This window comes from Hydra viridissima, unplaced genomic scaffold, assembly GCF_058129835.1.
Source record: "Hydra viridissima isolate aposymbiotic clone 2 unplaced genomic scaffold, HvirCarnegie_v1 scaffold_7, whole genome shotgun sequence".
In the NCBI taxonomy this organism is placed as follows: Eukaryota; Metazoa; Cnidaria; class Hydrozoa; order Anthoathecata; family Hydridae; genus Hydra; species Hydra viridissima.
The window spans coordinates 14,496,920-14,508,640 of record NW_028324306.1 but is presented as its reverse complement, the minus strand read 5'-3'; the positions used below and the strand labels follow the sequence as shown (position 1 = coordinate 14,508,640).

General features: G+C 29.9%; 2 protein-coding genes across 2 annotated transcripts; one reads left to right on the top strand and one right to left on the bottom strand.

The window, feature by feature from the left end:
- Window positions 1-5,452: 5,452 nt before the first annotated feature.
- Window positions 5,453-6,712, top strand: LOC145184003 (uncharacterized). The gene is made up of 3 exons (XM_080059536.2): window positions 5,453-5,724; window positions 5,841-5,975; window positions 6,071-6,712. The coding sequence occupies exons 1-3, from the start codon at window positions 5,502-5,504 to the stop codon at window positions 6,265-6,267; spliced, it is 555 nt and encodes a 184-aa protein (XP_079915662.2). The 5' UTR covers window positions 5,453-5,501; the 3' UTR covers window positions 6,268-6,712.
- LOC145184002 (elongator complex protein 3) lies at window positions 6,708-11,459 on the bottom strand. The gene is made up of 7 exons (XM_080059535.2): window positions 11,127-11,459; window positions 10,643-11,001; window positions 10,371-10,532; window positions 9,492-9,903; window positions 7,449-7,551; window positions 7,043-7,233; window positions 6,708-6,954 (listed from the first exon to the last, which is right to left on the bottom strand). The coding sequence occupies exons 1-7, from the start codon at window positions 11,388-11,390 to the stop codon at window positions 6,799-6,801; spliced, it is 1,647 nt and encodes a 548-aa protein (XP_079915661.2). The 5' UTR covers window positions 11,391-11,459; the 3' UTR covers window positions 6,708-6,798.
- Window positions 11,460-11,721: the final 262 nt, after the last annotated feature.

Genomic DNA, 11,721 nt, shown 5'->3' with positions numbered 1-11,721 from the left:
CGGATTTTCATTGGAGTCTGCATCGTGTAAATATTGCAAAACACTTGAAATTTCTGTTCGTCTTTCAAGAATACGTACTTTTAAAGCGGCTTTCAGTTCATAGCTTAATGAACATGGATGGCCAATTATTGATTTCATCATAAATTGAATAGCAGCATCTGCAGATAATAAAGTTGCATCTTGTCTGCAGATTGCTTCAAGTGTAAGCTTAATAGGAAGTAAAACTGAAAAGATATTTGACAACATTTCAAACTTTGCATCTGAAAAAAAAAATAGGTGATTTTAAATTTATTAGACTCTTTTTGATGCATTTTTTTAATTTGACAAAACGTTCTAACATAGACACCAAACTATTCCATCGTGTTTTTGAGTCTAAAACCAGAGACAATTCTTTCCCAAACTCTTCTTTTACATATTTTTGTAGGACTTTGTTATTTTTTGTAGGCGAAGAACGAAATATTTTGACCACTTTTCGAACCACTCTTCATCAATTAATTCATCATCATCAGTGGAATTCTGCTCTTTTTCAAATCTGGGTGTAGGAACTGATGTAATGTTGGAACTTTCTTCATTATACAGACTATACTCATTATTTGGTTTTTTATAGAGTACGCCGATAACAGCCAACTGAATTTCATGCGCTAAACATAGCTGCTGATGTGCTTCAATTAACCTGCCTACCTTTGTCATAACTGCAGCGCCATCAGTGGTAATACCTTCAATATTCTTGATCGAAAGCTTAAAATCACTTAACCTATCGTTGACAAGCTCAACACATTTTTCTGCATGAATTGTTCCAAAAGCATGAATTAATCCTAGATTCCAAAGCTCTTTGTCAGAGTGGACATTAATATTTATGTAATGTCTATTTCTTATCGATGTCCATTCATCGAAAGTTAGAGAAAATCTGTTTCCATTTGCAATTCTGCTTAATAATTCTTTAATTACTTCGTCTCGTATATTTTTACTATAATTCAATACCATTTTGTGAATTGTTTTGTGATCCTTTGGTATGTTAGAAAAGCCTCTGGCTGTTAAGCCTTTTCTGATATCATATGATGTGCAAACAATGTTGAATGATAAACCATCACACGCAGTCATCCTAGCTAAAATCGCTGGCAATGAATCATCCATTTTATCACTTTTAAAAAAGTTGTTTATAGTTACTGAAGGTTTTGATGTCTGCAAAGTTTCTGAAGAACCTAAAACAGTGGGGCTACCTACATCTCTTTTTAACAAATTGACTTAATGAATTGTTTTTAAATGAGTATGAAGATCGCTTGTAGAACCTCCACGTGTTTTTATTATTTTCTTACACAATTTGCATTTAGCACACTGTCCTGCTTTTTCTCTTACAAAATGAAACCATGGTGAATTTTTATCATTTGCTTTGGAATTTTCCTCAAAGTCTTGAATATTCATATCCGTATAAAATACAAATTTTCAAAAAGGTAATAAAATGTATAATTTGTAATGTATAATTTAATTTACCGTTTGGAATTTTATATAATATTTTAATTTAACTAAAAGTAACCAATATCATATATGATATTAGTATATATATACCCACATTTACTTTTGTACGATGAATTTTGTTTCCATTAATAAGATCAATTAAAATTTTAAACTTTTTGAGCTTCCGAATGGTGAAATTATTTCGAATGGTGAAATTATTTCGAATACCGAAATAGCGGTATTCGACTTTTTTAATACCGGTATTTCGGCAACTATAAATTGTTCCAAATACCGGTATCCCGGTATCCGGGATCCCGGTATTCCCGGTATTTCAGACTTATTCTTATATTGTATTTTTATTTGTGCTACTTTTTTATTCCTATTTTTCCATTCGCTTTTTATTTTGAACATATTTTGTTCTTTACGTTAATACGGGTTCATTTTAGGCATCTATAAAAAAAAAAGAGCATGTCGATACCTGAAAGACAAAAGAGCAACACTTTTGGAGAACTTTTTTTGTAATTTTTTTTGTTATGTTAGTCAACATTTCTAAAGTATTTGGTAATTACTCGAATTTATTGATATTCTTCTTTTTTTTTTTTTTTTTTTTCTTTTTTTTTTACGTTCATTTATCATTTTATTACTGGTTTAGTTCATTTATTTCTTTACTATTTGATTGATAACATGATGATGATCTCTTCAAGTTGTTCTTTAATGACACGTGAATTTCGGCTTTTTCTAAGGGACCAGTTAATATGATAAATGGTTATAAAAAGCGCAACAAATAAACGTCGTACTGAAGTGAATTTTATTTATTTTAAGCATTTATAACTTAAAACTTTCAATCGATCACAACTCTTTAATTTCAAAGATAATTTCAAAGAAATTGTTTGATAAAGGTATTATTATTATTATCAGAAATCAAATGACAAAAGTGCTTTGGACAAGTGAGTGCAGATTTTAAAGTTATTATAACGTTGTTTTTATTATTTTGTTTTATTAGTTTTTTTTTCAACAGCAAACCAAGAATCTCAGCAACGCTCACCTTAATAACCTAAATACTTAACATTAAATTAAATAACATTAAATTATAATAAATAACATTAATTTATAATAAAATAAATGTTCTTGATACTCTTTTGGCGAATTTTTTAAATTTTCATTTAAATTCATAATAACTGATGACACAAGTATATAATCTATGGCTAAAATAATTTTAAATCACAAATAAATTTAGTTAATTCAAACAAAAAATGAGTCCTAGTAAAAAATGAATTTGGTTGGGAAAAATTAAATTAAAACAAATAGGTGTCAACTAGAGTAGAAAAAAAATGCCTAGAGTAGAGAATAAAATTCTACTCAAGGCATTTTTTTATGACTAGAGATATGAAATCTCTATTAAGAAGAAAATGACAAATTTATCTTAAATATGTTTCTTTTATCATCTAAGAAAAAAAGCATCAGATGCTGCATTTAAAACATGACGAAATTATGACGCCACTGAATTTCGTTTAAAAATAAAACGTTTTATATGGGGAAGAAAAATCTTTACAACTACTTCAATTATCACAAATGATTCATAATTATGAAATTCAAAATGTTTATCTCAACATCGAAATAACATTACGAGTATATTTGCTCGTGCTAGTGACTGTGAACGCAGTTTCAGCTAAATGAAACTAGTCAAAATTATTTAAGATTCTATGTGACAGTGGTCGGCAAACTAAAGCTCGAGAGTTGTATGTGGCTCTTTGACTACCACAGTACAGCACTTGACCTCAAATGCGGTTGCTGCAGCGCTGTTGAGAATACATACTAAATTGTTTAAAAATTGTAATTTGATTTTTTCATAAAAACGTAATTTATAAAACTTTTAATGTTTTTTTAAATAATAAATGTATGCTTTTAAAATTAAATCTATTTTTGACTTTGATCCAATAATGAAACAAGAGTTTATTTTTGGGAAAACTGATGACTGATTTGCAAACACAACGTGGAAACTTCCATTTTTCAAAACTTTATTTATTTTAAAGGTTTTTCATGTGAAAAAAAAAATTAGAATTTCAATATGATTTTTAAACATCTTTAACACAGATACACATGTAAATATTACATAAATACTATCTATTATCAGTACAAAAAATGAAATCGGAATAAAATCAAATAGAACACAAAACAATACATGGGCAAAAAAGCCTGCTCTTTAGCAGGTAGCAAAGTTCAACCAAGTTGTTACTTAAACCTTTGAAACCTTTGCTCGGATTGTCATACGATTGTCATACTTGATTTTTAATACTCTTACTTCCAAGTTCTCAAGTTTGGATTTAGTATTATGCACAATCTTGTATCTAATGGAAGTAATGGGGAAAAAAACAACCTAAATAAAAAGTGATGTAAACATTTTAACATTTTTCATACGGACCAATTTATCCCAATATTGAATAACTTAATTTATTCTTCCGGCGAGAGCTCAAACCCTTTAACATCAATGACATCAAGGAATCCTGAAATTAATTCTTGGTCGTCTACATCTTAACTGATCTTTAACGAGTTCTTAGGAATTAGTCAAAATAAGTAAGAATTGATTAAATTTTTGAGCTGCCGTAAGAATGATCAATATTTTTCAGCGACGTTAATTTTTCATCAATGGGCAATTTTTATCACAATAAAATTATTCAGCTCCAAAAATCATCTCAATTTAGAAATAACTTGATTTTTAATACTCAGTTATTCTTGTTTGATTTTTTGAAAACAAATGCAGCTTCGACAGCTTATTGATATTTTATTAACGTTATTTTTTTATTGCCCACCCTCCCCTCATCTGTAAGACCTTCAGACGGTCCTGAACCTCATAAAAATATAACTCCAGAATTTCAAGATGACGATTCCTACGAATTGCTTATCAATAGTGTTTACAAGCAGTTGTAAGTATGACACTTAATTAATTTTTTTCGCAATAAATTTAAATTCAAGATCATGATAACAACATGTCGCTCTAAAATCATTTTGTCAGTATGTTTTTAATTAAGATGTTCCGCTGTAGGATTTTTTCTATGCTTTTCAAGTATCGAAAGGTTCTCACAACAGGACAAGTATTAAAGCAAAATTAGCCAGTCCCACTTCCCTGCCCTAATATGCTAGCATTCATGCCTTCTAATGCCACAATCTCACTTCAATGGGTATACCGCATTGTTATCATACAGCCTTAAACTTATTACCAACCAGAAATTAAATATAACCAGGGTAGTAGTTGAATCTGTTAGTTTTTATTGGACAAGTTGATCGATAATCTCAGCTAGTGACGTTTAGCTTTTTTTTTAAAAGAAGCACTTATTCTTTTAGAACACTAGCTTTATTTATAAACATTTTGATATTAAAAATGATTATTCTCTGCATAACTCTAAAATGTTTTTAAATAAAGAAAGCTTTAATTGGCTTCTTACTTACATTTTTATTAAAGTTTATATTTTTTTATTTAAGTAGCTTGAAACACGTTTTATTTTTATCTAGCGCTTGTAATAAGTACATTTTTCTATCATACTTCACTTATAAACAAATAGCCAATGTATAACCAACAAAATTTTCGACTTTTCGTTAGACAGTTTTGATAATATTTTACGAAGAATGTTGCATCTTTAAAATTTTTTTTTTTTAATCAAGAGAACCAAACAAATCAGAAAAATAAAAAAATTTTATTTTAAAAAGAACATCTTGAGCACAATTAAAAAATTTAACACAAAATATGTTGCTAAATATTTTGAGTTTTAGGATGTCTGTAGTGGTTTTTCTAAGGCTTGGCAAAAGTATTCTGAGAAACAAAACGAGAACACATTAATCAAACAAAACGTGTGAATTTTTCAACTCTATCAAAACGTTTTTTAATAAATGATAAGAATTCTTATTATAAACAAAATGGATTTAAAGTTTCAATTCATTCATCACGTGTTTAAACAAAGAGCTTTGAGTGTTGGCTAGCAACGCAAATATTTGTAAGAATGCACTAAAATGTATATACTATTTTCATCAAGAACGCTGTTTGTACTAATATGCAGTTTTTTAAGGAAAGATACCTTTTAACCACCGTATTTGTCACTAATGTCTCTATTATTTGGGTTTGTTTGAACCTCATTTTGTTAATAATTGTTATAAGTTTGAGCACGTGGTATTCGCGTCATGATACGAGCATAAAATTCTGGTATGGAGGACTGTGGAATGAATGTATGGGTGAAACTGATCGGACCTTTTGTAGCCCTCTCACAAACACGCCAGGTATCTTTTTTGGCAATAATTGTTTATAAAAGTATCATATCTTCACATCCAGTACAAAGCTAAACTTTGATTTAATTTTGGTTGAAGTGATTAACATTTTTAAAGATTAATTCCAGGATGGCTTCAAGTCTCTCAAATATTCAGTTTGATATCGTTAACCAGCCTCTTCTTCAATATTATTTATATAATGGTAGCAACAGCTCGAAAGAAATTAAAAGTTAGTATTGTGATGGTCTTAACTCATATAACAAGTAAGCTTTGCCATTTTTTTAAAAATCATGGTTGTAGCTAAAAACACGACCCAAAATGCAATTCTAATATTTATTTCTCTAATTTTATATTTCAGCAACTTCATTGCTGGTTGCATTGATAGTATACTCCATTAAAGGTTTTTCATTAACTGTCAAGCCGTATTCTTCGTATTTCCTAGCGTGGTTTACTGTAATAATCCAGCTAATTGCTTCAGTACTGTGCACTTATTCTTTAGTACGTGTGTCCAGGGAAGACAAAAAACATGCAATAATTACTGGAATTAGATGTTAAATGAATAGAAAAGAAAAAACAAATTAGAAAGTTGAAAGAAAACTTAAAATCCAAGCTCTCTCACATCATGAAATCTAAAAGTAACTTTTTACTTTCAAGATGTTTTAAGACACTGGCAACTTTATAGAAATAATTAAAAAATGATGGCTAAAGAATAAAGACTGAATATTCTAGCTACAACGACGTGAGAAAATCTGTCGGAAAATATAGCGGTCAGAGAAGCCAGCATCGACTAAACGCCGATATTCCTTACTCTTTCTATGAAGTATGGTTCTTTATTTTGTAATATAACTTTTTCTGAATGAGAAACATTTGTTTACATCCAAACAAAAAAAGTGGAAAAACAAGAAGGAACATCATCATTCTGTTGTTTGATCCCGTGATTTATGATTTATTTTAAAAATCGATTCGAATCTGAAATTCTAATAAATACCAATGTAAAGGTTTCGAATATTTTTTTCTTTGGATTGTCATTTTGAAATTCGATGTGAAAAAAGAAACGCAAAAAATTTTTTAAAACTCATTCTATGACTATAATAATTTAGACATATACGGACCATCAAGAGAATAGCCAAGCTTTCGATAATAATCGCGAGTTCCGACACCTGAAATCACTACTATTTTTTTAGAAAAGTGTTCTTCTTTCGCGATGCGTGCAGCTTCTTCCATTAGCAAAGTACCAAATCCCTGAAGAAATAAATGAGTGAATAAGTTTTAAAATTAGGTTTAGATAAAAGAAATCAGAAAATGTAATATGGCAAATTTTCAACATTACCTGGTGTTGGAATTTTGTCGGATCACGAGCATTGACTGGTACAACACTACCATAAACGTGCAATTCACGTACGATGGAACATCCTCCTTTAAGCTCGGGCCGAAACACTTCATCAGAACATTTTCGCAAGCGTAGTAGCCCCACTAAAATATCTTGGTCAGGGTCTTCATAGGACAAGAAAGTTTCCCAACCTAAAACAAAAAAAGTTTTAAAAAAAACTACAGAATAATTACTTTTATTATCCCCTGCATTTTGATTTTTTCCCTCTTTCTATAAAAACAACATGACGTAATGCTACATTTCTACAGTTTTTAAATTTTAATTCAAACTTCTTAATTCTTATTTTTTAAAACGATTTTAAATTGAAAAACTTTTTTTTTCTTTTTAGTTAAAAACTTTATGATACCTTGATTAGCAACATAATCTCTGCGAATAAGTTCTATTTCATATGGGCGAATATTGTTGTGTATTGCTTGAATGCCTACTTCTCTTGTTCGAACATCCCGACACTTTTGAAAAAAAAAAAAAAACTTGATACAGCGCAGAAAATAGAATTAGCCTCACCTTTATTTTTTGTTCTAATTTAACAAAAATCGCAGTGAAACAATTATTAAATCTACTTTATTTCTTATTATCTTCTACTACAACTAAAAAGTTTATAGATTGGTATGTTTAATTATATAATAAGTATTTAATTTGTGGAGAAAATTGAATTAGCCTCATTAACTTTATATACAAAAAAACAAAGAAAATATTTTGTTTTTACGATCATTTAATATTTAGTATTGCTTCCTGAATTTTTAATGACTTCAAATATGCGACTTGACATAATAGTCACAAGATTTTGGATAGTTTCTATAGATATTTTATTCAAAGCTTCTCTGATACGAGTTTTCAGGTCCAAGGTATACTCAAATTGCTTACCATTTTCATAAACCTTTCTAGAAAGTATTCCCCATAGATTTTCAATAGGGTTAAGATCTGGACTACATGCGGGCCATTCCATTACGTGAATATTTTTTTCTTTAAACCAAGCTTTTGTAAGCTTTGAATTATGGATAGTAGCATTATCTTGTTGGAAAGTGAAATATTCACCTATCAATTCTTCAACATGTTCAAGCAAAATTATTTCTAATAAGTCAATGTAGTTTTCCAGCAAAGGAAAAAGCCCCACAAACCATAACATTTCCACCACCAAAGTTACGACTCATCCGTGTTTCTTTCTCTTTTTGAAGATCGTGCCAGTAATATTGATAGCCATCAGGACCATCTAGATTGAACTTTTTTTTCATCACTAAAGAGAACTTGATGCCACTCTTCTTGCCAAGACATGTGTTCTTTCGCAAATTGCTATCAAACTTCTTTATGACGAGCAGTAAGCTTTGGTTTTGGTTTACGCTTTTTCCAAACTGTGTTTGGATCTTCATGTAAGATTTGAACAGATACAGGTAATTGTAAATCAGCACGAATTTGAGAGGCAGTCATGTGCTGAGCAGCAGCACGACGTACAATAATTCGTTTAGTACGATTATCAATTTTACGTTTGCCACCGCTTCCCTTATAAGCTCCATCATTGACGCCAATCTTGAAGTAATTATTAACCACTTTTGAAGATCTTTTAATTTTCTTTGCAATTTCCCGATTAGATAAGCCTGTATCTTAGTATGCTTTGATTACTGCTAATTCTTCATTCGTTAAACGCTTACCACGTCCCATTTCAAATTGAGGTATCAAAAACTAAATGTTAAAAACTTTATGAGCACTGATTTCACAATCTTTGTTTAACTTACAAATAATAATAAAAAACTAAGTCACAAATGCGTATTACCAGATTAAAATATATAAGTAAACTGAAAATAATTATTGATGAGGCTAATTCTATTTGCTACCGCAAATATCAAGTATTATACATTTTATGGTTTTATCAAATTTACCGCAATTTAATTATGCTATATTATAATCTAAAAAGTTGTTGTTTGTAACAATAATTATGTGTGTGTGGATACAAAAGATGCACCGCACAAACTTGCTTACATATTTACAAAATATTGGATCAGTAAATGGTGAGGCTAATTCTATTTTCTCCACTGTATATTTGAGCTTTGATTGTTTAAACGGAGAGAACGTATAAATATTAACTGCTGAAAACAACTCTTTCCATTGAATTTATTTGAGTTTAAAGCATTCTTAAAAATAAATTTAACATTTATGATACAATATAAGATATTTACTATAGGGATTTAAAATTTGTTATTTGAAAATACCATTAATCATAAATGTTTTTGTTCCTTAAACTATTACTTCATAATGATGCAATTATTACTTCATAATGATCCAATTGCATTAATTATGATGGAATAATAAATATTGTATTATGACAATACAGTCATGAGACAATGTTTACATGAATTCTTTGTATAGGAACTTTTCAAAACATTAAAAAAATTACCTCTGTTCCAAAGTCTTTCATCCTTGCGAGTGCCAATTCTCGTAAATTCCCATGCTCTACTCCAGATGTTACAAGTGGCATAGGTATGTCACGTTGAACTCGATAAACTCGTGTCCAAGGTGGTACAAGAGCAAGTATGCGAGCAATTAAGTCAACAAGGGCACCAGGTGGATAGCTCTTATATCGCCCAGTCTTCCATAGCTCATACAAACCCGTTCCACGAATTACAAGAGTAGGATAGATCTTTAATCCATCTGCCCTAAATGCTGGGTTTTCAAAGAACTCAATAAATTGCTCAATATCCCTTTCCATATCAACATTTGGCAAATCTGGCATCATATGAGCAATAACTTTATAACCAGAGTCTTTACCCAATTGAAATGATTCGCATACCGCTTTTACCGTGTGCCCTCTAAAAGAAATCGCCACTAACAACGCATTTTATTAACTTTTTACCCTGCTAATGAGTTTCATTCCTGTAAGGATAAGCTCCAAAAATCAGATTTTGATTCTCTAAAACCAAGTGATTTCAATATTTCCAAAGCATTTGATTGGCTAACTAAATATTTAGATTCTAGGACTTTTCACTAAATTCTATAAATAAATATGGGATGAAGTTTTAGAATAATTTTTAGCAAATAATTAAAGTATAGTTTGTAAAAAGTAAATAATTTGGTATAATTTGTTATATTTATGACAACTTAATGGACCATTTTTTATTATCTTAACTCAAACCTTATCGTAATATCTATCCATAACTTCATAATTAAAACAAAATCATCTTATTGAGGGTTCAGATAAAAAATGATGATGATGATGATGATGATGATGATGATGATGATGATAACAACAATATCATTACAAAACTTGAATTTTAACCTGTTTGTATCTCTTGCAACATCTTCATATACGCTCTGAACTCCTATCTCCAATCTAGTACACCCATATAGTAACATGGAACTAATATGACGTTTAAGACAGTAGTCAGGACGAGTTTCAATTGTAATGCCAATACACTTTGTCTTACTTTTTTCAGAATATCTAAAGTTACAAAGTTTGAAATCAATTTAAATGAATGTCAGTATTTAAAAGATTAAGACAAGAAATAAAGAAAAATTCAAAAAAAAAATTTTTTTTATATTAACTATCACCTCACTGCTTCCTCAACACTGTTACTAGTGTGACCTGAAAGAGCATCATGTAAATTGCGAATAAAATAATCTCTGTATTCCTCATCTAAAGCCATAAATGTACCACCCATAACAATGAACTCCACTTTATCAACACTGTGGCCGAGTGATTTTAATTGTTCAACCCGATGCCGTGTCTGCAAGAAAGGATTGTAGCGAGCACGTATGGCACGCATAGATGTTGGTTCATATCCTGTGTAGGATTGTGTTGAGTACTCAAAATCAGAGTCAGGTCCTCCAGGACAGTAAACACAAATGTTTCCTGTCATATTAATATGAGGACAGCGATGAGGTTTACACATAACAGCAACTACAGCTATCTTTAACAAAATCATTATAGTCACACATGAACTTTAAGACATAAAAAGGGAGAAACATCTATTGTAAGAAACAAAAAAAAAGTTAAAAAAGGAAAAATTCATATTAGAACTAAACCATTCCTCACCCCAGAAGCAGTTCGAACAGGTTTGGCTTTCAACTTTGGTAAAAGTAATTTCTTATGCTGAGCTGGGACAGCAGCTATAATATCAACAAGTCGAGGCTGTGTGGGTAGTCCATACTTGTGTGATATATTGCTTTTTAATTTATTCAAATCAACAACTTGCTTATTTTGTTGAGCTGCAAGCAGTTCACTAATTATCTCGGTCACAGTAAGTGCCATCAACTCAGAATTGGAAAAATTTGCATACTCCTTGTTTTTTTGCTTCATTTTCTTTGTATTTCTTTGTATTCTTTGTATTTCTTTGTATTCTTTATATTTCTTTGTATTATTTGTACTTATTAAGTAAAAATAGAATAAAGTTGAAAAAAATTGTAAATATAACAACCATAACTATACTGAAAATAACTATACACTATTAAGCTGAGAATGAAAATATACTACTAAACTGAAAATGATAAAACACCACTAAACTGATATTGATACTCAGTTTGTTAACACAGTTCAAAGAGTTAGATAAAAGAATTTTTATTGTTTAAGTCTGTAATTTATACTAATCTTTATTTCTCAACAATAATTCAAAACATCCGAAAAAAAAAAA